The sequence below is a fragment of the Microtus pennsylvanicus genome, chromosome 2, assembly GCF_037038515.1.
Source record: "Microtus pennsylvanicus isolate mMicPen1 chromosome 2, mMicPen1.hap1, whole genome shotgun sequence".
In the NCBI taxonomy this organism is placed as follows: Eukaryota; Metazoa; Chordata; class Mammalia; order Rodentia; family Cricetidae; genus Microtus; species Microtus pennsylvanicus.
Genome location: NC_134580.1, coordinates 13,660,972 through 13,676,494, shown reverse-complemented (window position 1 = coordinate 13,676,494; position 15,523 = coordinate 13,660,972). Strand labels below are relative to the sequence as shown.

General features: G+C 49.2%; 1 protein-coding gene across 10 annotated transcripts in view; it reads right to left on the bottom strand.

Moving 5' to 3' along the window:
- Window positions 1-15,523, bottom strand: part of Fam118a (family with sequence similarity 118 member A) — a 29,408-nt gene that overhangs the window by 12,682 nt on the left and 1,203 nt on the right. For 4 of the 10 annotated variants that reach the window (XR_012909596.1, XM_075960235.1, XM_075960236.1 and 1 more), the window contains exons 2-5: window positions 5,737-5,792; window positions 5,000-5,252; window positions 2,270-2,491; window positions 261-389 (exon numbers count right to left, since the gene is read on the bottom strand). Coding sequence is in view for 9 of the 10 variants with exons in the window: in XM_075960235.1 (XP_075816350.1) it covers window positions 261-389; window positions 2,270-2,491; window positions 5,000-5,252; window positions 5,737-5,783 (651 nt within the window). In the remaining variant the exon portion in view is untranslated. Of the gene's footprint in view, window positions 1-260; window positions 390-2,269; window positions 2,492-4,999; window positions 5,253-5,736; window positions 5,793-8,141; window positions 8,315-8,452; window positions 10,551-15,523 lie in introns of those variants that run through there. The other 6 variants (XM_075960233.1, XM_075960237.1, XM_075960232.1 and 3 more) reach the window with 6 other exon arrangements.

Here is a 15,523-nt window from a genome sequence, read left to right as displayed (position 1 = left end):
TCTGTACTTTCTAAGGAAGCACACATTTCCTCCTCCAGCAAGTATGTCCTGAGCATCTACTCAAAATGCAGGCATCATCTCAGGGCACAGAAACATAACTAAGAACAGGAAAACATAGTCCTATCCCCAGCAACCATGTGGAGGGAGGGTCAACAGAGAATCAGTGCCTGGGAAACACTCAGCTATAGCTAGGCGGCTGCTTGCCACCAGAGACTCCCCAGAACAGGTAGGTACACAAGGCTTAGTGAAAACTAGCATACCATTACTTCTGGATCTTGAGTGACGTCTTTATAGCCTGATGGATCCAGGACCATCCCACAGGGGTCTGTGTACAAGCCATGAATATGAAGAACACCATACTTGATGTGGCCTCTTGCCCACTGAAGGACCTATCAAAAAACACAAACCAAGACAAAGAAACAGCATGGTGTTACTTCAAACAAGAAAAAATAAAACTACCTAAAAAGGTAAATGTTTCCACTCATACCTTTAAAACAAACTGTGGCTGGCAGTTATTCCTGCTCCAGAACTCAGCGAGATCTTTAAAGACAGTCTGAGGAGTGTACCTCTGCTGTTGTGACTATGCAGGGGAAGGGACCTTCTGCAGTTCTATGCAGTTAATCGTTCTGGGTTGTTGCAGGGGCTGTTGTTGTGTTTGTTTCCATTTTTGTTTCATGGTGATGCAGGTAAAACCCAGGTCCTCCTCACATATGCTAGATGAAGTGTTCTAAAGCCGAGAGCCTGAGCCACAATACCAGCTCAGCTATCCACCAGCTCAGGTGGCAATGGGAATCCCTAATAACCCACAACATGAGCACATCACAAAAGGCACAAGCATGCCAAAAATGAAAATGGCTCCTAAGTGAAACTATGTTCAACCTCAGCAACAGAGGGGAAACAACTAGGATTTTACCTCCCAGTCAGGGAAATGTATGGCTTTTTTGTTTTAGTTTGTATTTAAGACAGGTCCCCAGAACTGCCTCACACTCACTATGTAGCTCGGGGCAGGCTCAAATTCACAGTGATCCTCCTACCTCAGCCTCCAAAGCACTAATGCCTGCTTGCTTTGTCTTTAAGAACTCTACTGCTGGCAAGGGGTAGAGCATGGCTGCTCCACAGAGCTGGAGCCGTAAGATGGCCTTCTAGCATGAGGATTACAGGTACCACCACACTAGGGCCAAACCATTGTCAACAACTGGGCACTTCTCCCTTAGAACACGCTATCAGAATTCTTCCTCACTTTTCCTTAATAAATCTGTATTTGTTCTTTTAAAAATAAAAATAATGTAGTTTGAATGGGAATGGCTCTCATAGGCTCATATATTTGAATACGTGGTCTCCAGTTCGAACTGTTTGGAAAGGATTAGGAGGTGTGGCTTTGTTGGGAGAGGTGTGTCACGATGTTAAGGTTTCAAAAGCCCACACCAGGCCCAGTCTGTCTGTCTGTATGTATGTCTCTGCCTTCAATATGTAGATCAGATGTAAGCTCTGAGCTAGGGCTTAGTGCAATGCCTGTCTGCCTTCTGCCATGCTCTCTACCATGACGGTCACAGACTCACCCTCTGGAACTATAAGCAAGCCCTCAAATAAATGCTTTCTTCTACAAGGTACCTTAGACATGGTGTCTCGTCACAGCAATAGAACAGTAAGTAAGACAAATAGTTTAATTAAGCTGGCCATCATGGAGCAGCCTGGGAGGCAAAGGCAGAAGGACTGCTATGAATTCAAAGCCAGCATGGTCAATACACTGAGCTGCAGCCCAGCTACCACTACATAGCTAGTGGAAGCAAGGCACAGTGCTATGCATCTTAACCCCAGTACTTGAAAGCAAAGGCACATGGATCCCAAGTATGAAATCTGCCTGAGCAATACCGTTAAGACCCTGTCTCCAAAATAAATGTTAAGGGAAAAAAGTGAAAGCAGGATTGAAATGTTTACATACATTGCAATCCCAATTGTGCAGGTAAAAATCCACACTGGGAGGAATAAAATCATTTCATTTTGCACTTGCTTTACCACCATATTCCCACCATGACTGCTAGCAAACTAATGTAGACGAGAAACGGGGGCAGGGCAGGGGACGGGCCATGAAAAGGGCGTACAAGTGGACAAAAGCAAGCACCACAAGAGGGGAAGGGCACGACTCCCAGGCTGCTGGAGGAAATGGCAGAGTGGCATCTAGGAGGAGCCCAGAGTCTTGTTTCAATGCAGACGCCAGCAACATGTCCACAGCAATGACTTCCCTGACGCCTGCCCACCTAGCCCATACCTTTGTCTTGTCCTTCAAGTCCAGGGACTCCATGGGCTTGCTCTGCTGCTGCCCAAAGATCTCCAGCAAGTTGTCGTAGTTGGTGGTCAGCACCATGGTGCCTCTGTCCATCAGGCTGAGGATGGACTGCAGCACCGCAGGGTTCTGGATGTGCTGCTCCAAGCTGTCAAAAACCTCCATTAGACAGTCCTGGAAGAAGTTGGGCTTGGTGTCACCTGTGCGCTGTGGAGGGGTAGACAAGAGTTAGGAACACATGCAGAGCAGTGCCATGCCTGCCCACCTTCCTTTGTCATGCTCACCCTCAATCCCAGCACTCGGGAGGCAGAGACAGGTGGATCTCTGTGAGTTTGAGGCTAGCCTAGTGTACAGAGTGAGTTCCAGGACAGCCAGGGACTACAAAGAGAAACCCCACCTGGGGGGGGGGAGGGGGACACAAGCTGGGTGTGGCGAGGCACAGGACAGAAGCAGGCATATCTCTGTGAGTCTGAGACCGATCTGGTCTTCATAGTGAATTATACAGGCCAGCCAGGTCTACACAGAGAGACCCTGTCAAAACAACAAAAAGAAGTTAGGAACACCAGAGCTCGACTGTGACAAAGACATGGCACATGAGTAGGGGCACATTCTTACAAGAAGAGAGAAGGAAGGCAGCCTCCAAGGAGGACGACAGCTCATGTGCCAGGATGCAGCACTGCAGCAATAAATCCCATGGGAAAGCAAGGCAGAGAGGAGGTGTAGGTGCCCTGGGGGCAGAGTGGGCAGTCAAGGGCCCAATAGGTCTCGTGGAAAAGCCACTGTCCAGGCAGAGACCTGAAGGAGCTGGTAGTTCTCGGGAATGTTATAAGCACACAGAGCAAGTACAAAGGCACTGGGGGTATTAGTGAAAATGGGTTCAAGGTCAGAAAAGAGCCCACGTGTGGCTAGGAGAGGGAGGGGAAAGATTAGCAGGGGATAACCAGATAACCAGAGCCAGGTTATAAGGTACGTGGAAAGTCTCTACTTTCCCCAAGTGGGCAGAGAAGGAAGGGAGCTAAGGGCGTGAGCAGGGAGAAGTGGTGGCAGCAGAGTTTGCTGTAGAGAACCAGAGTGATAGGGCTGAGGTGGACATACATGGGGGTCAAGAGGTCACACACTCCCCAAGAAGAACAGCTTCCTGCAGCAGCACTTAGTCTCACAATCAGCACTACCTCAAAGGCCTGCAAGTCACAGCCACCAGGCAAGCTTCCCTTAGACCCTCTTCTCCTAGGAGGCTGTGGGGAATCTCATTCCTGTGGCCACTCCCCTGCAGTACCTGCTAGCCCTTATCTTTATCCGTGGCACCAAAGCCCACCTCAAAAACCTGCCAGCACAGCAGGAAAGGCCTGCTGACCATCTCACCTGACTCCTTGGGAGATCGAGAACAGTGCACAGGCTAAGAAGTAACAGACGGCACTTCAGACACATTTCCTGACCAGCAATGATCAACATGACAGCCTCTCGTTGCATGAGCCACACACCCTCAGTGCTGCCCAACCATCCACAGGTTTAGCCTTCATCTTCATGTATAAGGAAGGAGCCAGCACCTGCTGTCTACCAACCTTTTAGGCCTGTGGCCACAGTTCCTACTGTAACTACTCAAGCTGGCCTCTGGACAGGAAAGCAGCCATAGACAGTGTGCCAGCAAGAGAGTAAGGCCACATGCCAAAACAACTTTATAAAAATGGCTAGCAGGTCAGGTTTGGGCCAGCCCCTGCCTACAAGGGCAGCTGCCCCTCATTAACAGAACACTCACACCTGGCACAGCCTGGGAAGGTGAGGTCAGCACTGGCGTGAAGACACTGACCAAGGGAATCAAGGGAAGCCATGGAAGGGTGAGGGCTGACAGCCCCATCTCCCACTGCCCACTGAAAGGAGCAGCAGGGAGTCAGGCAGCTGACTTTGTGCAAAGACAGGGAACTTCATGCTGAGGGTGGCAGAGCCCACATCCCCAAAACCATGGAGCTCTTGCACTCTCCTGGGTTGTACCCCCAGGTTTCAGTGTACGAATGAGAGTTACTAACATAATAAAACCACACCCTTTGGGTGTCTTCTAACCCAGAACCTCCCGTCCTTTACGCTGACCATTTCACGTTCTCCCACCTCCAGTTTCCTCCCCTCCTCTAAACGCTGACTGCAGGCGCACAGACCAGTGGGAAGCAGCCCACTCCAGCTTCACACACGGTGCTCAGCACCCACCAGACACAGACACCCACGAGCTGGCGGCACCTCATTAACTGTCTCCTGCATCACCGACTATGTTCCCGCTCTGCTGTGTCATTTCTACTAGCAAACAGCACGGACTCCCCACCTGAACATGTCTTCTGAGGACCACTGTCATCTAGAGAGGTGTGATTAGCCAACGCCACATTCACAGCGCCTCACAAACCTCACACCAACAGTGCAGCAGGACAACATCCAGCACCTGCAGGCAGCCCAATGTCAGGGGGTTAAAAGGGTGGCATCCTGCTGGGCATGGTGGTGCACACCTTGGGAAGCAGAGGTAGGCAGATCTCGCATTCAAGGCCAGCCTGGTCTACAGAAAGAGTTCCAAGACAACCAGGGCTACACTGTCTCAAAAAACAAACAAACAAACAAAAAAAAAAGGATGGTGACCTTCTAGAATGAGTACACAAAAATGAGTACCTCTGCTCATGGAGGCCTAGTGTTCAACCTGGCCTAGACCCCAAAGCAAGTCCTGTGTTTGAGACTCACAGGAGACATTTTCCGGATCAGGTCATGGGCCACAACCAGCAGGTCCCGGTCTTTCATCACCTTCCTCCGGAACTCGGCAACGTCCCCAGGGTGCAAAACCTCCAGCTGCTCTGCAGCCTCGATGACTGCCTCAATACAGCTCCTCCAAGAGCAGAGCGCGCGGATCCCGGGGGCCACCGCTGCGCTCACACCAGTCCCAATGACCAGGAGCAGGTCCTGAGGTTGCTTCCTAATGAGGCTCTTTAAAAACTTTCTATTTAAAAACAAGGGAGGAAGACAACAGTCAGCTTGGAAGTACTGCAAGCTTCCAGTCTAGAAACATCTAGAATGTTCAGGTCAAACATTTGCCCTTCCACTCACTGCCAGAAGACAAAGTCCCTGTTGCCCACTGTGACATTTACGTGATGGTGTCTGTGAAGCTGAATGTAGCTTGTAAACACTGTGAGAACAAATGACAAAATACGGGTTCTCTGCCATGGAAGACCCACTGTGTTCTCCAGGGGCAGCTGCTCATTCGGCATCGCTTGCCAGTAAGTGGACATGCTGGCCACTCACAGTCCTCGGCCCCTCCCTACCCTCCAGTTTCATGTTGCTTGGTTTGGAGATGGGACTCGGATGGCTTCTGTGAGTAGAAAGCCACCTTCTGGTATGTTTCTTGCGTCGGAGGAAACCATGGTAGGCAGCTCTGGGTTCTCCTCCCAGCACAGTCCCTCTATATCCTAACTGACTTTATTTACCTTGATTTCTGTTCACTTCTGTTCGTTGTCTTTTCCACTGACTCCATCTGTGAATCCTAAAGAGAAATTCATTAGACCAGTTTCTACTCCCCAGAGGAAAGAGTTTTTACGAGTACCCTGGAAGACAGTAAAGGATAGGGTTGAAATCAAAGGTCCTGACTATAGAATACCTGAAAAATGCCATCTATGAAAAGATCCATGCAAACAGTTCCTCCACCGCCACTGCTACCCTTGCCTGGCCTCCACTGGTCAAGGGTTCGAGTGTCTCGTGCAGACAGAAAGGAAAGAGTCACACAGCAGGCAGAGTGAGCAGCTATTGTGAGCTAGTTCCACACTGTGTTTTTACCCTGTGTCTCTTTAAGACAACAACCATCCACACTTTTCTCAACTCCCTTGATTCTAGAACTAATGTTTACTGTAAACAAGGAACTGGGGCTGGAGAGATGGCTCAGTGGTTAAGAGCACTGCCTGCTCTTCCAAAGGTCCTGAGTTCAATTCCCAGCAACCACATGGTGGCTCACAACCATCTGTAATGAGGTCTGGTGCCCTCTTCTGGCCTTCAGGCATACACACAGACAGAACATTGTATACATAATAAATAAAAAAAAAAAAAACCACAAGGAACTATGCAGAGAATTTGGTTTGAAGGCCTACATCCTACTATCACTGAGAATTATGGTACATTTACCCATTTTCCACCAGGATTTTTACTGATATTTTTCATGTAATTTGAGAGCCTAGTACATATCCTAATTTTAGTCCCGTGTTATCAGAAACTATTCAAAATTCAAAGTAAGTCACACATGTAGGATCACAGTATACTGACTGATAATGCCATCTTCAATAGTCCTTCACTAATGCAAGATGCCAGGAACATAGTGAGCAGTTTGTGTGCAAAATTTGTAACGACTCTGACCCTGCCCATCGAGGACAGCCCTCTGAGCGGCAGAACTGCTTGCTGAGTTAGAGATATGAGCAGGGCACACCGACGATCCCATCAGTTAGAAGGGCACAAGCAGAAGGACCCTGAGCTAAAGGCCTGCCTAAACTAGTAGAGACTCCAGCTCAAAACAAATGAGGAAAAGGAGCCCTCCACTCATCAGCACACACACACACACACACACACACACACACACACACACACACACACCCGCAGCAACAGCGCTCCTTGGAGGGTCAGTGGTGGGAGGAACACCAGCCCTGCCAACCCCCACCACAGACTGAAAACTGTTGTGCACATTCTAATCCTTTTCCTCTTTAATTAGGGCACCAAAAATAATTGTCCAGGGGAAACCACAAAGTTCAATGGGTCTACAGGTTCTACCCTCAAGATGGAGGAATAGGACCCTGCAGTCACCCCTGGAAACATGTGAATACGTCCATCCTCCTTCCACGGAGAGGGGCACTCACGGCTTCCAAAGTCCCCCAGGGTGCCTGACCTTTCTTCAGTGCTAAGAAACTAGTCCATGGACCAAAGCAGTGAAATTGGCGAGAATGCCACCTGCCCCAAGGAAAGAAGGGCTGGCGGAGTGTGGGTGCCCACCTCACTGCAGTCCCCACACATGGCCGAGTCTACTTTGTTTTTGTGACTTATCAGAGATTTTCTTTTTGGTGGGGAGAGGAGTGGTTTTTTGAGACAGGGAAAAACCTGTGGCTTTGGAGCCTGCCCTGGAACTAGCTCTTGTAGATCAGGCTGGCCTCAAACTCACAGAGATCCGCCTGTCTCTGCCTCCTGAGTGCTGGGATTAAAGGCCTGCGCCACCACTGTCCAGCTCTATTAGAGATTTTCTAAGGCAAGTCACAAATACTCCATCTCACATAACCTGTCTGTCCGCTGCACACAGAGCCCATAAGTCCCACCCCAAGAGTCCAATGAGCGGATTCATAGTCATCGATTCTGTTACCAACTCTAAGCTATAGATTCCTATAACTGGCCAAACTTCCTAGCTCAGTCTTCTCCAGAGGAAAAGTGCTCTACAAACCAAACTGTTGGACCAAGCAACTGAGCTGTGCCCCACAGCTGAGAGCAGAGGAGAGGAGTGGGGGGAGTCCCTGAAAGACGGCACACTGAGATGCTGCTACACTTCCTGTTTGAAGTTAACAGGAGCAGACTCACTCAAGGCCACCAAAGTAAGGTGTCTTCAGAGTGGGTATGTCTCCTGCCTGGGGAACCACCTCTACCCAGCAGTTTACAGCTGACCTCAAACAGGCACAAGCAGCCAGCATGCCTTAGAAATGACACAGCCTGAACTTGAAAACTCTCTAGCTCCTTCCTACTATTCAACTGCTTTTGTTCTCATACACTGTAGGTATCACAGTTAACATCCAAACACATTCACCCAGACCTCAGCAAAATAACACAAAAACAAACAATTTCAAGTTCTCCGAGAGAACGAGACACTCACAGGACAGAACTCTGCTCTGGGCAGGCACACTGTGGCTGGCTCCTGCTTGGCTCTGTCTCGGTCTGAGTTAGGTGATCTGGAGAGGTCTCTGCAGTCAGCCCATGCACAGTCTCACAGGGAGTCCCACCTGGACAGGGAGAGGGGCTTCTAGGCTTTTAGGCTGCTGTGGGCCTCTAGGGATGAAAGCAACCAGCAGGGGACGCACAAGACACTTAGACTCAGCACAGGAACCGCGCGATTATAAACTGCATAGCTGCCCATATTTAGACATTTACAGTTCTTTATAAACACTACATGCTTAAAGACATTACCTCATTTCCTGTTTTTCAGCAGCCAAAAGATCAGCGCCAAACTCATAATAATCCAGAGTGCCCAAAATCTCCCCTTTGTTTTTAGACCAAGGCTCTAGCGGGAGATTTGCCCAGCTTGATCTGTGCCTAGAAGTTTCTGGAGGCCATTCTACCTCTGGTGTTCCTTTCCCTCCTCAACGGCCACTCCTCTAAGCCAATCACATTCCAGACAACAGCAACAAAACCCTTCGGAGGCCTCTTGGATGCTGCAGCTTTCAGTTTCCTAGGTGACCATGTCGTCACCAGTTTGCAGTCTCAAAGCCAAGTCATCATAGCAACCCATTTTTTTTTTTCATAAAAAACCTACCAGTGTTTTCTAAATGTAAAATCAGGTCCAAAGCAGACTCTTAGAAGCAGTTACTGTCCTTTTTTAATCTAAAACCTTCAGCGTTTTGTGCCTAGAATAAGAAATCACAGCTATTTTACGCAAATGAATTCTGTAGTAGCTAAACTGCCTGGATTTTTTTTTTATTTTATTCCTTGGCATCCAGCATTAAATATGTGTTCATCATCTATTTAGAAGGGCTGAGATATGGCTCAGTGCTTAAGAGCATATACTGTTCTTACAGACTTTCGCAGGAATCCCCAGCTCCAGTGGCTCTAACACCTGACCTCCACAGGCACCTGCCTCATACGCATATACTCCCACACTGACACACATACACATTAAATACATAAAATTTTAAAACATTTAGTTTTTTACAATGTTCATCAGAGTCCAAAAGATGACAGACTAGAGAAGAGGAACTGATCATCTTCATACAGCTGTGATGAAGAACCCACCTCTGACCCACCATGGTGGACCACTGACAATTCCCATCAAGCCTCCACTTAGCCACACCCTACACGACTCTGGTCGTAGCGTTGTGATTTCTTTGGCTACTTGCACACCACCAAATGGGATACAAATGAAAGTCTGACAAGCACTGTGCAGCCTGTCCTCTGCAACTCAACCCTGGAAAGCCGGACCAGCCTCCTGGGAGAATGAGCGTCATCCAGCTGAGGAGCAAGGCGACTCTGAACCATTCAGGTCCAAGAGCACTGTGTGAACTACCCAGTATGGCTGGTGGAGCTTTGCTGAGCCAGGCCTAGCCCAAGTTATACAAGCAGCCTTATTTTAAAGGCTGGCTACCACCAAGGTTCTACACTCACAAAGATCAGAGAGGAGAATGAACAAGTCAGAGTCATCATGAGAGTGTCCATAAGGCGAGGTGGGGGTGAGGGCTACATTAAAAGTGCCATAACAAATAACTAAATTAAGTCCACGTCTGTGCAAGCCTCGGCACTCAGGAGGCAGAGGAAGGCGATCTCTGAGTTTGTGGCCAGCCAGTGCTACACCAAACAAGCATTCTACAGGCTTTAAGTACAAAGATGCAGGAAGTTACAGCTCAGTAATCAAGGCTTGCCCACTAGGCTCAAAACCCTAGATTCTAGCATCTCACACAGACATAGTCCTGTAGGAAGATGTGCAGCCATAGGCTGCACAGTTCCATCACACCAAAGGGAAGGTTAACAGTTACTCAAAACCTACCCCCTTCCCCCAGCAGCGAGGGCAGGCATCACATTTAAACACTGAGCAGGCAGTAGTGCCTCTGAGGACAGAGAGAGGTAGTTCAGTGGTAGAGCTGCCTAGCATCCATGATGCCTTCCCTGCCTCCCATCCGCAGCACCACAGCCAAGCGCAGACCTGTAACTCATCTGCAGTCTGTAACAAACGTGACACAAGAAAAGGACCACTTACAGTCAGACAAGATTAGTATGGCCAGCAATGAGCTCTCTTCTGAAGGCCCAAGAACAAGACTACACTTCCCAGTCTTTTGTGCAGCTCCCTGGTGTCTAGCCATTAAATATATGAGCCTGTGGGGGCCATTTTTATTCAAACCACCAGAGACCCAAAGCCTGGAGGTCCTCAGAGAAGGTTAACATGGAGCATGGTGGCCATTCCTTTAATCCTAGCTCTTGGGAGGCAGAGGCAGAAGGATCACTTCAAGTTTAAGATAATCACTTATCTACACAATGAATTCCAGGGCAGCCCAGGCGACGTAGCAGGCCCTTATCTCAAAAAAGCAAAGAGAAGAGGAAGTTGGTCTCTGCCACTTGGTGTATTCAGTACACCAAGACGTCAGCAGCTAGGCAGCAGGCACTTGTGGCCATCTGCCGAGTAAAAGGCCAGTCTGGGCATACAGCATGAGATGACCTCAGCACCCCTCCAACCCCCATCCCCTCCCCCGCACAAAGACAGCCAAGCATAGTTGCTCATGTATCCCCTCCCCCAACAAAGACTGCCAAGCATGGTTGCTCATGTCTGCAATTCTAGCAACCAGGAAGCTTAAGCAGAAGAAAGATATCAAAAGTTTAAATTAAGGCCACCATGGTCCACATTGTGAATTCCAGGCCAGTCTAAGCTACAAAGTGAGACCCTAAAACAGAAACAATGGGGCTGGGGGGACGGCTCAGTAGGTAAAATTACTTGCTGCACAAGAACTAGGACCTCCAGCACCCAACTTTGTAGGGGGCAGAGCCTGTAAGATTCCTGGAACTTGATTCAGTGAGAGCCATTTTATAAGGAATAAGGCAGAGTGTGACATCTGACACCTTCCCCTGGCCTCTGGGGAACACAAACACACACTTTAAAACAATTGACAGGAGACAGAAACCCTGACCTTGAGCACAAGACCAACCATTAAAAGAAGTAACAACAGAAAATCCACCTACAGCTGGGCAGTAGCCCACTGCCTTTGATCTCAGCACTTGGGCTGCAGAGGTAGGTGGATCTCTGTGAGTTCAAGGCCAACCTGGTGATCTCCGTGAGTTCCAGGGCCCTGCAGACACTTTCTCAAAACAAAACAAAAATGTGCTAACTGGCCTCTTGAAAGCAGTGCTCCCAAGCTGCTTACATATTTGAGCCCAAATTAAGAAATAGCTGCATAACAGAGAAACCCTGACTCACCCCCCATAACAGGTGGGTGCAAGAAACGATTCCACAAGGTTGTCCACTCACTTCCGCACAGCGGTGCCACATGCACTCACACGTATCACACACATAATAATGAATAAATTCTAATAAAGAAAAAGCAAAAATCCCACCAGTACCAAAACCAAAATGCTTAAGATCACAGTTCCTTCTGAGGACAGTATTATCCAGACATGCTGGCACACAGCTGCAGTCCCAGAACTTTAGAGATTAGAGTTGGAAGTGATCCTTAGCTATATATTAAGTTTAAGGCAAGTCTGGACTTGAGAGCATGTCCAAAAAAAAAAAATCGATTATTGCTGCTTTGAGGGCAAAACACGAAGCACTCTGCATGCATAATCTCATTCCACCTTTCAGTGCCAACAGCTCTTTTCTGCACGACTCACACTGAGTCCAATCCACCAAGCTGCAGTCTTGCTCATCCTAACACCAGAGTGCTGGGAGGACAAATAATACACAGGATGCTTTCCCAGGAACCCGCCTCCCACCGCACTGCTTTAGTCTGCCCATCAGAGGTGACACATCCCATAACACTGCTGTTTGTATTAACTTAGTACGTCAGTAATGGTAAAACACCCAAACAGAGCCCGAATGACCCCCCCTAACCTCAGGAAGATGCAGAAGCAACTTAAAAATCACAAAATTTTAGAGCTGGAGGGATCTTAAGGTTTATATAATGCCAAATGCCCTCATTTTTCTGAGGTGAAAGCTGAGCCTCTAATAATTTGGTCAACATCTCCCCAGGCATTGGGGACAGCAATAACTCGCTCCTAGCTGGCACCCCAGACTCCTATGACTATCCCAGGCACTGTCTGCACCTCTGCAACCCCAAGACTCCCTATCATGTTCATTCCCATACCTGGGCTCCTGGGTTGGCTGCTCTGTTTAGCTTGCTGGCCTTCAGTCATTCCCCAGAAACAGGGCATCAGGGAAGTTGGGAGGAACAGACTCGCACAGCCAGCCAGCTAGCATAGACAGTGCTGTCACACAGCTGCCTGCAGTAACCTTAGCAGAACTGATAAGGAGGGCTAAAAGAGAAGAGGTGTGGCCACTTTTCCAGGCAGAAGGCTCCAGGCTTCAGGCTATGGGGAAAGGAAAGCAACCCAGAAAGCCCCAGTCAATATAGGTGTGCTGTGCTGCCTACAGCCTACACAGCCCTAAGTCCGTTCCTGGACAGTGAAAGAGGACGTGCGTGTGTGCACCTCCCGGGTAGCCAGAGGCATTCCATGGGACAACACTAGAGAGCCTTACAGCGCACGCTTCGCACGACCCCTAGATTTGATCCATTAAAATCCAGTCCTGTTACTGTAGACATACTCTAAGTGACTGCCAGCCATGTGTGGCTGGTGTCCGATTACCACAGAAAATCCCCCTGCACCGGGTTATCTCCAGTTCCCTCTCTGTCTCCCAAGTCCAGGCTTCGTCCCTTATTCTTCATGATCTCTAAACCCACAGTCTACACCGTGTCCCTGCCTTAAAGTGCTTGTCTGGACACTGATTTTGCAGCTTCAGCCCCTCCAGTCCCTCGGAGGACAACGCTGACACATCCACGTGTGTTCCCTTCAGCACCTTTCCATTTCCTTCAAGGGTCCCCAGCTGACCTCTAAGAATTAGGCCCTCATCACCCTGGAGAGACACTATGGTGACTATGACCTAAGAGCAAACAGATCGAATCTCACCTAAGAAGTTCCCACGCCAGTGCCCCGGTCCGGGCCCGGGTTTTCAGAAGCTTAGTTAAGCCCTAAAGAGCTTTTGAACCACACCACCTGGGTCTGTCTCACTTCCTACAAGCAAGTCTCTGCAACAACAAAAGTGACCATTGGGAAAATATGTAAGCCAGGACTAGGGAGATGGCTCCATCAGTCAGTCATTGGGCCTGTAAACATAAGGCCTGAGTTTGATCCTCGCCACTTTTTTTTTTTTTTTTTTTTTTGGTTTTTGGAGACAGGGTTTCTCTGTAGCTTTGGTGCCTGTCCTGGAACTAGCTCTTGTAGACCAGGATGGCCTCGAACTTCCAGAGATCCGCCTGACTCTGCCTCCCGAGTGCTGGGATTAAAGGTGTGCGCCACCACCGCCCGGCTTTCGCCACAACTTTTTAAAAAGCATCTCCTGTGCTGATGTACACTAGTGATCCACTGCTGGGTCGGCAGAGACTGGCAGGTCCTTGGAGCTCAACCAGCCAGCCTCGCCTAATTGATAAATTCTAGGCCAGTGAGAGACCCTGCCTCCAAATAACACAGGCGGCAGCACCTGAGGAACGACGCCCAAGATTGTCATCTGGCCTCCACATGCACACAGATGTATGTGCTGTCCTCTGCCCTCCACCCTGCTACACACACGTGAGCACGCGTGCGCACGTGCACACACACACCAAAAACAAAAACATACCAGCTACATTAAACCAAGCTACTTTAAACCAATCACAGTGATGCATTTTCACACAGTACAAAAGAATATTCCACAACAGTCTTTCTTGCACTCTTGCTCAGAGGCCACCTCTGCACCCCTCCTCCCCAGGAAAGTTCTCATCTGAGTTCTGTTGCATTCAAAAAACATAAAAGCTACTCTACTCCTCCATAAGCCCTTTAATGGCTTCCTGTTCCCCTAAACCACCCAGGCCTCTGCTCAGCACAGGAAGCTCAATGCCAAGTTCTGTTTATCATCAGTTCAAGGACGAAGCTCTGCCCCCCACTCCTCAAGGCTCTAAAATCTGGTGTGCTGGGTCTATCTCTCTGACTTTTCATCCCTTCTGTCGCTTTGCCCGAAATGACCCTCAACAACTTCTCAGCCTCTGAGAGTTCTCTTTCACTTCTCACATCCCTTCCCTTCACCAAAGTCTATTCTCAAGAATCCCACCCCAGGCCGGGCGGTGGTGGCACACGCCTTTAACCCCAGCACTCAGGAGGCAGAGGCAAGCGGATCTCTATGAGTTCGAGGCCAGTCTGATCTACAAGAGCTAGTTCCGGGACAGGCTTCAAAGCTACAGAGAAACTCTGTCTTGAAAAACCAAAATAAATAAATAAATAAAAAAGAATCCCACCTCAGCTTCCTTTAAGGTCATTGCACCATAAGTACCATGTACCACACAGCTTGGGCAATGATCCCCACCTCCCAGCCTTACCAGCTGGGGCTGTGCCCTCTGCCTCCAGCACCAAGCACACTGGATCACATAGGGCACCCCACTCCCTCTTTAACAAGGTCTGACCCTTGTCTTTCACAAGTATCAGATCAAGTATGTTCTTTTTTGTAGCAGTACTTCAGGGCACCAGACTGTCCACTGTTTCGCAAGTCCATACCTGTTGATCAATGACAATAGCCTGAGGAAATGGTAATCTTTGTTCTAGAGAGTTCCAGGACTGAAAAGGATAACACGTGTACCATTTGGTCCCAAACCTCCACCTCGGGGAAGACAGCCACAAACTTACATGTCCTATGGAAGCCACCCCTAAATCAAGATCCCAGGATGGTCCTTCAGGTTGCCACCTTCTTAGCAACTAGGCCACCATAATGAAGCCTTGTTCTCTTGGACTGGTTTGGTGGGCTGTGTGTGGTAACAGAAACTACCGCGCACTGAGGACACAACCAAAAGAGCCTTCTTCTCCCCAACTCCTTCACTCCCAGTGATGCCTCTCTACCATATGGGTCTTACGAGTTAAAGCGCGGTTCCACACTGGCCTCCACCGCACGGGGAGCACATCTCACCTCCTCTTTGGTTATACATGGCCCTCCGCTGACCTGTCGCATGTTGCTACTTTTATTCCTGTTAACAAATCACAAACCTCAACGACACTCTAGGAGAAGCTGCAAGGGTCTGTGAACCTCAAGTTAGAGAGCAGGAGGCAGGAGATCCCAGGAAGGACGCTGGGGAGAGATGGCCCTGAAGGCCTCCACCCAAGAAAGGTTGAGGAGTCCACCAGCTGTGGAGACCCCCCACCCGAGGAGGTTTGGGGGCGGGGCCAGAGGGGACTCGGTTGGGCATGTAGAGCAGAAGGTGGCAGGGTCTCGGGCCTTGAAGACGCCGAGGTCCTCCGTGTGATGAGTCTAGGGGAAAACTGGAG